The sequence below is a fragment of the Anabas testudineus genome, chromosome 9, assembly GCF_900324465.2.
Source record: "Anabas testudineus chromosome 9, fAnaTes1.2, whole genome shotgun sequence".
In the NCBI taxonomy this organism is placed as follows: domain Eukaryota; kingdom Metazoa; phylum Chordata; class Actinopteri; order Anabantiformes; family Anabantidae; genus Anabas; species Anabas testudineus.
The window spans coordinates 16,525,130-16,540,388 of record NC_046618.1 but is presented as its reverse complement, the minus strand read 5'-3'; the positions used below and the strand labels follow the sequence as shown (position 1 = coordinate 16,540,388).

General features: G+C 40.0%; 1 protein-coding gene across 1 annotated transcript; it reads right to left on the bottom strand.

Annotated features, from left to right (window-relative positions):
- Positions 1-10,826: 10,826 nt before the first annotated feature.
- Positions 10,827-14,903, bottom strand: ptger4a (prostaglandin E receptor 4 (subtype EP4) a). Its single transcript, XM_026344300.1, has 2 exons — positions 13,813-14,903; positions 10,827-13,368 (listed from the first exon to the last, which is right to left on the bottom strand). Exons 1-2 carry the CDS (start codon positions 14,593-14,595, stop codon positions 12,811-12,813), a joined length of 1,341 nt encoding a protein of 446 aa, XP_026200085.1. The 5' UTR covers positions 14,596-14,903; the 3' UTR covers positions 10,827-12,810.
- Positions 14,904-15,259: the final 356 nt, after the last annotated feature.

Here is a 15,259-nt window from a genome sequence, read left to right as displayed (position 1 = left end):
GATAGGTGTATTTATAATGTTTTTTATGTAATTCATTTGTAAGTGGAAAAAAGTAATCAAAAATCTACAATATTTACAATAGAAAATCAAAAACTGAAAGTTCTCATTTACAATTGTATTCATTTCTTTAAATCAGCATTTTGTAGAAGCCTGCCTGGCAGAAGTTACAAGTACAAGTCTCTACAGGCTTTGTACATATGGGCAGTTTATCCCCGGCTTATTTGTAGATCCTCTCACGCTTTTCTTCCAATATAATGGAGTCTAGGCTTTGGCGGGGCCTCCAGCACTGTCTTGGTTATATGCTTCCTGTATTTGTCATGCAGAAAGGTGAACCGTCAGCCAGTCTCAGATTACATGCATCCTGAAGCAGGTTCATCCTTCCCTCAATTCTGACTAGTCGTCCTGTCCCTGCAGTGGAGAAGCAACCCAGTAGCATGATGCTGGCACCACCATGCTGGTGGGGACGGTATTAGCCTGGTACTGAGCAGCGCCTGGTGTTGTTTAATCAAAGCTTGGAGTTCTGCCCGAAGACTTCAATTCTTCCTTCATCCGACCAAAGAAAGTTTTTTTTTTAAGTTTGCTTCTGTCTGACATTAAGACCTGTTTGATGGAGAGCTGCTGAGATGGACAAAAGACCTCTGAAGTTCTGTTAGTGTGACCACTGGGTTCAAGCTACCAACCTGGCCAAAGCCCTTCCTGCCTGATTCTGCCACATGTGTAAGAGTCCTGGTGTTTCCAAATATTTTTGAGGCCAGAGACGTTGCAAAAATGCCTAAAGACACTTGTTATTATTGTATCATTTTATCTATGTAAAACGAAATCTACAGCACAATAAAGTATGCAAACAATTAAGTATTTTCTAAAGCCATTGTGTTGTTTTTCTTTTCTATAAGAGAAATTAAAACTCACCTACGTGTTAGATCCACTCTTGACTCATCCCTAAGCTACAAGGATGTTTGCAGTTTTAAGCTACCTGTTAACAGGCCTTTACATGCCAGCTTGTTTAGGGTAGCCTCAACTAAACTTTGTACTTACTCCGTGAAAGAACATTATTATCAGGTTGAACTACCAGCTAGGCCATTTACCATAGTTGGGGGCTTGGAAGAAAATCACCTCAGTTGTTTTCTATGGGCAAATGTTTTTTTACAGCCAGCAGAGGGAGACACATTACCCTGTATTTGGATTAAATGTGTTCTTTTTGCAGCATAACACACAACTAATGTAGAGGATGAACACTGTTCACATCATTCATATCACATATAACAGTTTTATCAAATGTTCTGCAGCCTATTTTTCTTCAGTTTTTACACATTGGATATCACAACATACTGTATATTTCTTAGATCTTTAAAACGTCATAAACAAAACAACAAATAAGAAAGAAACTGCAAAAAGCCAATGCAATATAAACGAGTTATACACATTATAAAAATGTTTCATAATGTTTTACGTATTAAACAAGATACTGACTGAAACATACACATCTTTACAGAACATATTGGAATAAAATATGGCAATAGTTACTACTGTCTCCTGCATAACCATAACAATAACAGTGGTAATAAAGGCTTCATCCCATTCATTTTCTGTCTGGCCAAGTGTTTTTGTCTCCGCTTTCTGTAATGTTTTCTTTGGCTGCAGAGCACACATTTTGCCTGGCATGATGTGTTCGGCCAAAATGAATCCCTGGATGCTCTCCCTCTTCCTCCTTTTCCTTGTCCTCATCTTCCTCCTTCTGAGTCCCTCACCCTTCCTCCCCTTCAGCCTTTCCCTCACTCTACAATACAACTGATTCATCCAAACTGGGGAGAGGTCACCTCTGTTGTTAATGTTTGCACCTATGAGTGGTCAGTTTGGCCACGTATGGTGTTTTATTACCAGAGTTATGCTGTAATTTATGATTACAACCTTATTTACAAGCGGAAAGTGTTATAGTAGTAGTAATACTAAGTAATAATTATGTGTCATATGAATCTGATTTCACTGTTAGTGCCATAATACAGTTGGCACTAGAAGTTGCTGTTTAGTTATCACACTGTAATAAAGTGATTAATGATCAGTTTGTGTGATATTCTCAAGACAAGACAAGACAACTGCTCCCACATTTTAACATTCATGTCAGCAACACTTCCAGGAATAGGAGCTCCATCACGTATTTCAAGATACTTTTCCTGATAACTTGCTGCAGTAAACCAGCACTGTCCCTTCATATTCCTCTAGAGAAAAGAAAGAGCTTTGGATTACAGAGGAGCAGATAGGCATAGTCATGGGTGTACATGTCCACAGGGGCCAGATACTGGACTTCAGACGCAGCATTTATCTGTAGTTTCTTTGAAGGTAGATTCAAAGAGTTTGAATCCCAAAGGTCATCTCATCAGTGAACCCGCTGTCGTTGTTGGGATGCTCACTGGATCCTACTGTGGAAGCAGCAGACTGTTCTGCTGTCCTCATATTTGTTCCTCCCTCTTTGTTTCACTGCAGTCATCTAGAAGTTATGACTAGAAAATCAATACCAGTCCCAGTACGACTGAGTCTGTGCACATTATGTGTCTGTACTGAAGGTTAATGTATGCTGGCCCTATCTGTTTTCAAAAAACCAGCTAAAGTGGTTGCCTGCTAACTTACCTACTGCCCACATGTAGACAGGTAATATAACAAGAATTAGAATGAACATTATTTGTGTAGCACCTCTCATCTTTAATTATTTAAGAAACTAAAAGCAGTAAACAACTTTACTGCACAAGCTACAAAATGCAAACAACAAGGGGAAAGGGAGGCAACTAATATCATAACAAACAACACAATCAAGGAATATGACAAGAGCAGAGATGGAAAATAAGTCAAATTATGTATAAATTAAAGTAATGTAAACAAATAGTGTGAACGTAGCATCATAACACCTGGTGCCACTTACTGCAGCAAACTATTAGATATAAATCAAACAGAAAAGCAAGATTACAAATCAATTTTTCAACAAAGTGTTTATTTAGTTTAATTTTGTCCATAGGAACAATAACAAATCATGATAATAGTTGCAATAAGGGGTACCATTAAAAATAAAAATGCCTGTAAGTTTCTCAGAGGAGGTGCCGTTAAAAACTATAAAATAGGCTCTGATAGCAAGTAAGTTAGTCTTCCGTGCTCCAATTAATTATTGGAAATATTTCTTTTCAGAAACAAAGAATAAACAAGAGAGTCTGAAGCTGTTTCTTAAATGATTTTTCAGATTTTGCATATAGGATATCTATGAGGCTACTTTTATTTTATAGTTTTCTTAGTTACTTTCCACCTCTGCACCATTTGGTTTGACTTCGTCTTGCTGTATTAAGCAAGGCTTTTCCTAACGATGTGTTGTCTAGATGGCAGCACATCCAGCTCCAACGTCCGTACAAGTTTCTGAGCAGCTATGGCGTCTGTGAAGACAGCACACATGCTGTTACATGTCGTGAGCACTAATGCAGCCCTCCCCCATTACAAATGCTGGCTGCTGAACTATGCACTCATAACAAACCAGATAATCTGTCTCGACTTTAGCCTAGACAATGCAGTGTCTACGATGTCTAACATGAATTTAAAGTTCTTTTTTTTCTTTTTAAGTTTTTTGTTACCCCCATCCCAACATCAATTTCAGCATTTAATATGTTGCCTTTTTTAATTTTTTTTACCCTTTTTTAATTACATATAGATTTGAAATGTTCTTTGCATTCTCTGCTAATGTACATTTTACTCTGGAGCCCAACTTTCTGGGAGGGTTGTACACTACACATGGATTTGTGGTGATTTCAGAACTATCCACAACGCCCTGATTCATTATCAGCTCTTTAAAATGAACTGACTGACCCTGATTTTTACAGATACAGATAAAAAGAAGTGATGAAATGAAGTGAAATGTCTCCTGTATCTGATGTCTTCAGCTCCTTTCATAGCTTTTAGATCATAAGCTTAATTGGTTTCCCAAAGCTACAAATGTTTATTTTCAATCCCGGCCAGAAGGAGGACACTCTGCGAAGACTCTCAAAACAAACGCACTGGAGGGTCTGACAGTTCATGCAGGATGCACAGAAGGAAATGAATAGGAAATAGACTTTTGCAGCAGGATACGTGATGAACATAGAGGCTGTCATGTCGCTCGGCCAAGAGTCTCAGAGTCTATGATTGTGGTCAAATTATGTTATTACAATGGGATCAGATTGTGGTGAAACCTAAACACTGATTTATTTGACAAGGCCAAGGTGGTTTGTCTCTTCTCACAGTCACTTGTTTCTGCAGTGGTTATGCAATGCAGACACAGGTCATGACTAGTGTTCATAGTGTAGCCAACAGGTGACACAGTAAGTGTGACCCCAAAATTACAGATTCTGCTAAGAATCATCTCTTTTTCAGAAATAACAGACTATTAGTGGCAATGTGGAGCAGATGAGATTCTTTTTCAGATGGTTTCCTGTTCTGGGGAACAAACTTGCAATGTCCTGGTCAAAAGACAGCTTTTCTAACTTTAATGCAGCTACTGACGCATTTGCCTCCTTGCCTGATGTTGTCTTGAACAACTAGCAGCATGTATTTGGTTTAATGAATTCACTGATCCAGTCCATTACAGGTCCATCCTAATTGACAACATTCATTGAGTGTATTTAAATTGAAGCCCCTACACAGTTTGCCCATTATGTTGTTTTTGTTCAAACTCAATTTAGAGTTTCCATGAGGGTCCACGTGACAGGTTTTATAACCTGTTTCACCCGTTTTCGCGTATTTCCAGCCCTATCTTGACAAAAGTACTATACTGCCAGACTAAGCTGAACACATTTATGTGGGTGTACGGGGAATGTTAGACAACAATAACATATGTTCAGTATCTCCATATGTTTGAAGACTGTTAACCCACTGTGTGCAAGTATTGCACGTAGCATTTTACAGTTCAAACTATTGTTAACGTTTAGACGATTACTTTAACTTTAACTTAACCAATTTCACGTAAGTGCAACTACTTTGGCTCTTTGAGTCATGCTTACCACCTGTTACTTTGTTCTGTATTCGTGGAAAAAAAGGGTTTGTGCACAGCAATATATATTCACGCAAGCAGCCCAAGCATCTTACAGCTGGAACAGCAACTGTTTATTTAAGAAAAATTCTGTGTGAGTGTTTAAACTTAATCATGTAAAGTCCATGTTTATTAGGACAACTCTAGGAAATTCATGCAGACTGGATTGATTTATACTGTTTTGTTTGATTTCTCAGTTCCTAAAAACTCTATATAAGTAGTTAGCACTACTGGTTCCTACTTTTCCACTTCAGCAACTTCTTTCCACAGGAGTTAGTTTAAATAAAGAACTTGAAAACTGAAAAGAAAAAGAAAGCAGTTCAGATCTGACAGGGTGTACTCAAGTTGACCTATTTGTGGACTTCTTTGCTGTCATTTTACAGCAGAGAAGTAGTCTAGTGCACGTGAGTCATTCTGTGTATCTTGCAGACTATACACAGCTCGTGCAGGAATCAGTAGGCCTTCAACTGGGATAAATTGGAAAGGTGACAAAAAAAGTGCTGTCAGTTTGGGACACTTTGAAGTATGGAATTCATTTCTGTATTTCTAGGAAGCTCCACTTTACCTTATAGGGAAATTATTTGGAAAATATATGTTTGGCGTGTGTGCTCCTTCACGTTGTGACGTCTTTGCTGCTGTTTTGCCTGCTGAAAGTGCACTTAAGGCGACATCTGATATAGTGTGTGTGCAAGTACCAGACGCTGGTAAAACACTTACATTCATGTTTATCCACGCCATCGACAATTAGTGGCCACGGTCCGCGCAGTAGAAACGAGGACGGCGTCTCATTGATTTTGGTGAGGGGCACGAAACTGAACTCAAGACTCACACGTGAGAAATCCAAGCTGCACGGGCAATCCTTATGTGGACACACAGAAATGCAAAAACACACATGCAGTACACTTTTATAATGATTAACAGCATGTTAACAGTCACTGTTTGGAAAACACTGTCACTTGCTCGACAGAGACTGAAAACCACGCTGTTCTCACTACTTTACTGCCCTTTTGAAATCAGTGGTTTCATAAACCATTTCAGGTTGACATCATTTAGCTGACTTATAGCCTGTTGCTGTATGACCCCTCCACTTAATCACATTTCTCTTGTATACTGTACCTTTCACCAGAAGTTCCCACGAGCGCCATTGGTCTAGAGGCAGATAGAGACTATTTATATAATGCTCGACAATGATGCTAAATGATATTTGCAAAAGCGGTATCAGTCATACTGACAGTGCATATGCATGGACATATATTCTACGCTAACATTTTTAGCATAGAATATGTTTTCGAAGAGCCGATGGTTTGTGCTTTCCTGCGCATATAGTGGGGGATTTATGAATTGGTGTGATGCAATCGTCACATAATGTGCTGTAGTAGGGAGAGTTATGGGGTGCTGAAATCTTAAAACAAATCAGTACATGAAGAGCGTTAAAGTTATCAACATTGTTAAACAGCAGTATTTTTTAGACAAGTGACGTCTCAAAAGTGAGATATGGGAATCTGATATCCGGGCAGATCAGCAGCTCGGCCTTCAGTCTGCAGAGAGGCTCTGTGGTCAAATTAACCTGTTCTGAATAAATACTTAATGATGAGGAGAAGAGGTGAGTCACCTTATAGGTGATTGCAAAGGGGAAACTATTATTTGAGAATTGAAGGAGAAACATACTGGTGTTAGGTGACGGTAAGACAAAAAGCAGTGAGTGCTCCAACAATCACTGAGTGCAGAGCAGAGTTGGCAGTGACAGCAGTGCGAGCTGGGAAACGCTGCTGGCTTCCAGTATGTGTGGACACATGACTTTCTGTTGGAACACCTCAGCGGACCCGAAACTGAGTGGTTAAACTATTCACCACACACTTTGTGCTTGGATCAGACAAAAACAACTTTAAACTGCGTCTCCTGGTGTGATGGCCGCTGTGACATCTTTCAGTGATCAATTGTGTTTGCTTCACCTATTTGTGCTGCATCAACATTTCATTTTAACAACAAGAACAGAGATTAAAACTGTTTTTCTTGTCCAGTTAGGTCACAGTGACTTCAGTCAACAAGGTTTCATTATTTATAAGCCTGCTTTGCTATATGTTTGCATTATGAGATTTACAACAGGTGGTGACTTTTGGACTCTCTCTTTCTCAGCTTGAAGCGACCTGAACTTTTTTTCTGCTTCTCTCACCATGTCAAAATTTATAAAAATGCGCTACAGCTCCCTTTGTCACACCTCAAGAAGGCATTGCACTTGTGTCGACCTTTAATCTATTTCACATACTGATTCAGAGTCAACGGGGTCAAAATGAATCTGGAACTTCCAGATTCTGTTCCAGAAGTAGATACACAACATTGGTGCAGTGGTTCAACTGTGGAGCAGCCAGGTGTTACTGTTAGTGGTAATACATTTCAACAAATAGATACAACTGTGCCTTGGGGTGTAGGAGGAATCAGGAAAGGAACTAGAAATATGTACCAGAGATATTGTTTTGTTTTTTATTATGGCTCATGAATTACGTTATAATGCAGACAGTTGGTCTGTGTGTTACTCTACAACAAAAATAGGCCTGCCTACTGTCTGCTAACGCCCATGCTCCTATCAATCAGAAAATAACTGTAAGTAAATATTGTTTGAGAAGTAGTTCTGAACCGTAATACTGTGCAGTAATACTGAGCAGTATCAAGACAAAAACGACTGTAACGTTATTGTTTAGTGCGGACCAGACATCTTCCTCTACAATTTATTGAGACAGCATGGACAGCCAGCGAACAATAGGGGAAGTCTGTTATTATTATTATTATTATTATTAGTAGTAGTAGTAGTAGCAGTAGTAGTAGTTTTAACATAACATTTTCAGACAAATGATTTTGGCATTTTCTGATTTACTTTTATATATGTCTGAAATCAAGAACTTGTAGTTCCAAAAATAACTAAAAATTCAATATTGTACTAAACTTTACCTCTCGGGCTTGATAAACGTATCTATTAACCATTAGTAACATTTTTTAACATCGTTTTGTTTGGTGGATTTCTTGTTGCTTTTTCTCTTTTATAAATATAAGAGGATGACATATGATTGAGATCACTGATTACATTTGAAACCAAAGCGTGGGAGATGCACAGCAAATGCCAGATGTTTTATGGACATTTGGTGTTGTTGTTTCATTTTGACCCCTGCACCCCAGTTCCTCAGAAAGATGTAGTTTGAACAAGCAATAAAAAATACTGGGACATCTGACTGATAGGATTTGGATATTTATGGATATTATGGACAAAGTGAAATGGAAACCAACAGTGTGGACTGGAAGATGTAAAATAAAAAAAAGTAATGTGACCCTTGTGAATACACCCACACACACGTGGAATGACACATGCACATGCAAGCATAGTCAGCAGGTGATGCTGATACAGTATGTGACTACCTACATTGGAAACTTACTTTCTTTTATAATCTATTCAGAGGTTAGAGGATCAATAAGGCTTTTATTTTGTTAAAAATGTAAAGCAGAACTACTTCCCACTTCAAAACAAACAGAAAAACATTCATAAATACGCCGAAGGATGAACAATATGTTTATTTGAAAACCCATGTCTGTGTGTGATTGGCTTGTTGTCTGACAGGTCATCTCGTGTGGTTAAGTTTTTCCTATCTGCATGGGTTTTATATAACAGTGGAGATCAAAGTTACTAATTAGTTGATGATTTCATGGGAACATGCTGGTGTACATAATTCTGCTTTAAGACCTTTGAAATAAGTTGATCTGCATACTGTATATTTGTGTGGGATTTAAGAGAGTCAGAAGGTGAACTAATTCCAACCCTCAAGCTGTTCACGCTGCCGTCTGCTACCAGACTGAACACACAACTGGGCTCCTACAATAATATTAATCAATACATTTGCACTTAAATCTGGTAAAGTCATGATTTTATTAGTCTCAAGTCAAGATAACTCAGATAACAGACTTTACAACGCTCCCAACAGAGGCGCAGAAAACATTTTTCACTGAAAAGGAAACTGATCTTCCTGTGTACATTCAGTGCAGCGTCTCCTTAATACAATAGGAGTGAATGGGATTTGGTTTGTGTTGCTTGCAGCATTTAAACTCTTTCCAGAAATAGTGCTGCTGTTGTTTGAGATAATCCACAAGACCTCACTGCAAATAGTTTTCAGTGGAGCTACTCTCCAAGAAATAGTCCCAGTTAAAACTGTGGGTGGGTGGGCACAACAAATTTCTCAGCACTTTTTTTTAAAACTATAAAAAAGTTTTGGGTGACTGGACCTTTGACATACATACACTGAGCAAACACGGATTTATTGTTCTGAGAAAGTTATGGAAAATAAGGCTGATCTTCACACTAACAGAGAAGCATGACCCCGTTTTAAGGATAAAAATATTTCACATGGAAAGAAAATGATGATGTGATTACTGTAGGTCTGTAACACGTTCTGCTTGTTCAACAGGTGTTTGATAAATTGTAGGGAACTGTCTGTATTACTGGCAGATTTTATTTGCATATAGTGCATGGCTCAACAAACACTGTCATCATCAGGTTGAGTTGACTAGTTGAGTAAAAGTACATTTCTCTTGGCTGCGTCCTGTGTGTGACTCCGTGAGTGAGAAGCTCAATCCTGTCCTTGTGTAAACAGTGACACTGAGAGCACAGAGACGGAGAAAAATAATCACAACTCAGTGCCAGCTGTTTAAGTGATGTTAATAGTTCAAAGCATGCACCTTATGCTACACTGCTCAACAATTTTAAATCCTTTACACTGTAAGTTTTTACTGATGTGAAAATCAAAGTGAAATCCAAGTTGCATACATTTCATCACAGGAACTCGTAATGTGACTCAGGGTCCACTGCACCAGCGTGAGGTCTCACAATCACTGTGAGGATTTAATCCCAGTACCTCACAGCATTCAGGTCTGCACAGTTTTTTTCAAGCATCCCAGACCCAGACCATCACTGACCCACCACCAAACCAGTCAAGCTTGATCATGCCACAGGCAGCATAATGTTCACCAAAGCATCTCCAGACTCAGACAGACATATGCTCAGGGTGACTCTGCTCTCATCTGTGAACTAAAGGACATTTGACTGACATTGTGTTATACTGTGACTAATAGGTGTTCTCTTAATGGTTTGAGCAACTTAATTTTAGCACCCTTCTTGTAACATCCTCATGAAACGTTTATGAATCCCTGTGGGGATCACAGTCCACAGGGATTGTGGAAACATGGCCAAAGAGGATCATATTTCAGAGGAAATATGTCCTGTATGACTACAGGACATTTATTAGCTTCTGCTTTGTTTCTGGGAAATTTCTAGAATTGTTTGGTGTCCTTCTCAATGTGGCCTGACAGCAGATGTGGGAGGCAGCGAATGTCCTCTGCTGTTTATCAATGAGCACGGAGGTGACAGAGTGCAGAGCCTCACCGAAGGACCCTGCTAATCTAAAGCAGCTTCACAGGTTTGCAACAGGACACCATTAAACTTAATATATATCTTAAAATATATTTCTCATTTAGTGCTGAAATTGAATTAGGTTCAACCTGCCTGGGATGAGAGAAGCCTCATTAAGGCTCATTTAAACAGAATGTGTACATATACCTGTCTATACAGATGGAATCCAATCCTCATTGTCCATTTCTCTATTTAATTAACTTTGGCAGCCTCTGGTTAGAGCGAAGAGGATCGAATTGCCAAGAGGTGGAAGGCTTGTTGTACGCATCACAGCGTCTCGCTACGGTAAAAATCCCATTTTTCACAGTTTAATTGAATTAATGCGTGTTGTTCCCAGAGTCTGGATACTGTGACACTCTGCTTCTTAGGCATCTCTGCACTGTGTTTGTCTAAGCCACTGTGTCTTGCTTGTTTAAGCTTAATTTTAATAAATTGGAGCCTTAGATTGTGTTTATTGTTTCAAGAGGGGAGCTCCCTCGGCCAGGTCTATTTCCTGAGACCCTGATTTTTCTTCCCATCAGACTAATACTAATAGTCTCTGTTTCTTTGTGTGTCTGGCATTAGATATTTGACACATTACCAAGGTCCAGAGGCTTACAAAAGTCTTACCTCAGTTTATTTGTCTATAAACTTTGGAAAAGTGGAAGGCTGTACTTCTCAGGGCCATTTGTCTGCGCTAATGGGGTCATTCGATGATCTTGTCTAACCTTAGCAAGAAAAAAGTCAATGTGAGAAAGTTGTTATGAACTGCCTGTTTATGTTGACAGCATATAACATTTGTATTCCTGAACCCACAGTAGTTATCAGTTATTAATACTGAGTTTGGCACAAATGTTTACAGATACAGTAAGTGATACAAAAGCAGAAAAAACTGTGCTGAGCTACTACAAATATGTCCACAGATTTCATTCAGCATTACAATATGCACAAAAATAAAAATAAAGTGCATCATTTGAAAACTAGGTCAAAAAATAGCCTTGTTTCATACGCCACTTGTTTGTCAAGTTTAGGCAGCATACAATGATACTGTAAAACCATGAAGGCATTTTCAGCATGTTAGCACATGAAGTAGCTGGTGTAAAATTAACAACATAAGAATGAAGAAAGGCAAGAATGTAATCCATTACGGTAAACACCACTCTGGAGTTGCTTTAATAACAGGGAAAAAGAGGCAGACTGTTCTTCGGAGCTGCTCACACCAAAGACGTAAAGCTCATTTGACTAGAAAGGTTCAAGCAAGCAGGAGTTCAAAAGTTCAGTCTATTATATAGTGGTAAGTCTGGAGCAGAAGGTGTCAAGTGACATTAAAAATCCAAAGTTTGTCACTGGAAAAATAAAGTTAAACAGGGTCACACACACAAAAAAAAACTGCAAAACCTAAACAACTAAAGTTTTCTTTTTTCACTATTTCATGATAAACTGAACATCTTTGGCTCTGTTGACTGTTGACTTGATTTTTTTTATGTTAGTGTTAGAAGATAACAATTCAGAAGCATGAATGAACTATTAATCTACACAGTTTGTGCAGAAATACTTCTTTTAGAATTGTGATTTATTAACTAAAAACCTTCTCCTAGAGAAGAATAATTTTTTTTAGAAACAATATAACATTTATCAGTTTTCTCGAGGTGACAGCTGTGTTGAAATATCTTCACCTTAATCCACATGCAGCAACCACTGTCTATTAATTTATACCACATTGTTCGTCCCTTCAGTCAGATTAAAATTGGTTAAGTTAACATCTATGGCACGGGAATCTTTGTACCCTGATTTGAAAACAATGTTTTTTTATAATTTGAGATGACATGTTTGTGTGTCTTGCAAGATAGAGGGATAAAAGCGTTGGTGTCCAACTAATAATAATACTGCACTGTACAATGGCCATGAAACTAACAGAATATGTTATACAGTTTGCCACTAGTATGTGACTCTTCTGACTATTCTAAAGTACTGGCCTCATCTACTTTAAAGCAAAGGTTTCCACTGTGGCTGAAACTGGGATATTTTCACCTCTGGCGCCGGGTCATGTATATGTGGGTCATTCCCTGTAAGAAAACGATAATATGCTATGCTGTCAGAGATAGTCATCACGTGAGGTAGCTGCGTGCTGAAACAGAAAACACAAAAAAATACAGTTCACTGCACTTTTCTCTGTTTCTTTTCTTTCTCGGTGCGTGTGCCTGACTTCACCCACAGAATAATTCATTATGTTTATGTGCCTGCACCCTATTTTGTAGGGGTTTAAAAGTTCACATGGAGACGTAATACAGTGGACAATCCACCTCAAAGCGTCCCGGAAATGTTCTGCTTGTTCAAAGTTAAGTCAGATGGATTTTTCCTCCACCGTCTCAGTGCTCAACGACACCTGAAGTCCTGGATCTTTTGGGCAGGGCAAAGCCGCAAGGTCCCTAATTATATTTGTCTCTTCTTGAATCTGAGCTTCAACATTGTCCTGCTCGCATGAATAAGAGGCTCGTGAGTTTCTGGCCAGTGAAGATTGGGAGCCAGATCTTCTGTCTGCCTTATGACAGCTTCCAGTGTACACGTCTATTCCCTCTGGTAGATAGAGGAATGTCTGGGAGCTGCTGGTAACTTCTTGCATAGAGTCCCGGTTAGAGATGATGGAGGAGAGCTGATGGGCATCAGTGGAATTATAGTTATTAGAGTTTCGCTGTCTTTGTTGCCTTCTTGCTCCTATTTTACAAAACAAACACTTGATTTTCTCAATGACCTTCAGGAGAACCGCCTTTCGGAGTAGGATGTAGATCCAGGGGTCAAGGATAGGGTTGAAGGAGGCAAAGCGTATAGCTCGAAGGTCTGGGTTTTTGTCCAACCGCAGTTCCACTGGAGTCTTATAAAGCTGGTTCAAAAACACCTGAGCCTGCAAATCAAATAACAATACTGTGTGAGTAGATGATTAAAAAGAATAGGAATGCTTTACATTGGGTTTAAGTGCGCAGTGCATGTGTTTGTTAGAAAGACTGAGAAAGCCACTAACAAAAATATGAGCCGACCAGAGCAGCCAGGAGAAAGAACAGGGAGGAAAAAGAAATCTAATCCAAATCAAACTTTCCTCTCCAATCATCCACTTGTATTTCAGATTGTTCCGTGTATAAAAACAAACACGTTTGTGCGAAATGGATAGTGGAGAGGGCGACACCACTGAAGGGGAACAATAATAGAAATATGTTTGTCTTTAGTTATATATTCATCCATCAATTAAATCTGGATCTAACTGCGTGACTAAGTAGCGCCACACACAAAAACCTCCCTATGTTTAATCCGTGCGTAAAACGTGCGTAACGGTTAGCACAAGCAAACTCACCACAAGCGGGATCGAGCAGATGAGGACCACTGCCGACGTGCCTATGAGCAGAATAACCATCTGAATCTCCGCAGCGGCCAGACGCCTGAAGCTGCGTCCTCTCCTCCGCGGGTCCACGCTGCGCCCCAGATCGGTTCCCACGGACATCCTGCGCACGAAGCGCCGGTGCATCCGGATCAAAGCCCCGCACACAAGGACGTTACAAATGACAGTAGCGAGAATAAGAAGAGAGCTGAACCCCGCATACATGTAGGAGTAGGCGGCATCACTGGTCTTGTTGCTCCTCCACTCTAAAAAACACCAGGTTTGCGGGTATTGTTTCTTCACCTGTCCGAAGCCCATAATCGGCAGCGCGCAAAAGAACACGTTGGTGATGTAGATCCCAAGAAGAGTCAGACCTGCAAGTTTTTGGTTCACATAGTCATTGTAGAAGTAGGCATGGTTTATAGCGATGTACCTCTCCACAGACATGGCACAGATGATACTGAGTCCCGCCAGAGAGAAGAAAAGCATGGTGAATCCAAAGTACTGGCACAGGGGGTCCTCTCCGGGCCAGGATCCTTTCACATATATAGCGATGGTGACCGGACTGGCCAACAGGGTGCCCAGCAGGTCTGTGACCGCCAGCCCGCACACCAGCGTGTAAAACGTGGTTTCTTTCTGTTCCTTCCGAGTTTTACAGAGAACCACGATGGCGATGAGATTCCCAACCACCCCGAAAATGAACATGATTGACGGAATGGTGGGGACCATGGTCCTCCCTGTCATCGACTGATTATTCATGGTCACTGGGTCCTTCAAGCACAGTTCAACACACAACAACTTTTTTCTCAACGCCAGTATTTCCAGTCCAGGGCACAAAACGGATTTGCTCTAGGAGGAAGCCCCGGCAACATCGTCAAAAATGATCAGCCACAGCTTGCACCTTATCTTAAAACGAACTTCTGAAACCTTCCAGCCCTCTACAGCATCCTCCGCTTCCTCGTGTCGGGGTTAGTGGCAGTTCAGTGCAGTTTTTTGCTGTCAGATCCTCAGCAGTGCGAGACGAGCAGGCTTCACTCACCACAAAGTGAGAGAGACAAAATCAGGCAACAGACACCAGTGACTTCAATGAAATGTGGCTCTGCCTTCAAGCTTCCTGCAGGGTTCAGTCCCTCCCCTTCATTTCACAACCCTCATCAGCTGTTAAATATGGTGCAGGAAAGACTTGGACAGATTGTGTAACACACTAAGGCCGACTCACTTGAAATGCCGAGGAAAAAGAAATTAGGGGTAACTTAGAAATTTGATGTAGCAAGAAGATAATGTGAGATAAATCAAAGAAATGATTTTAATGACTGTAATTAACTTTATCTTTTGGAATTTAATTTAAATGTGCACAGCAGTGTTGGCACAGTGGTCGTCCATCAACTCTAGGGTTCCAGGAAAGCCCAGTCACTGAGGCTGA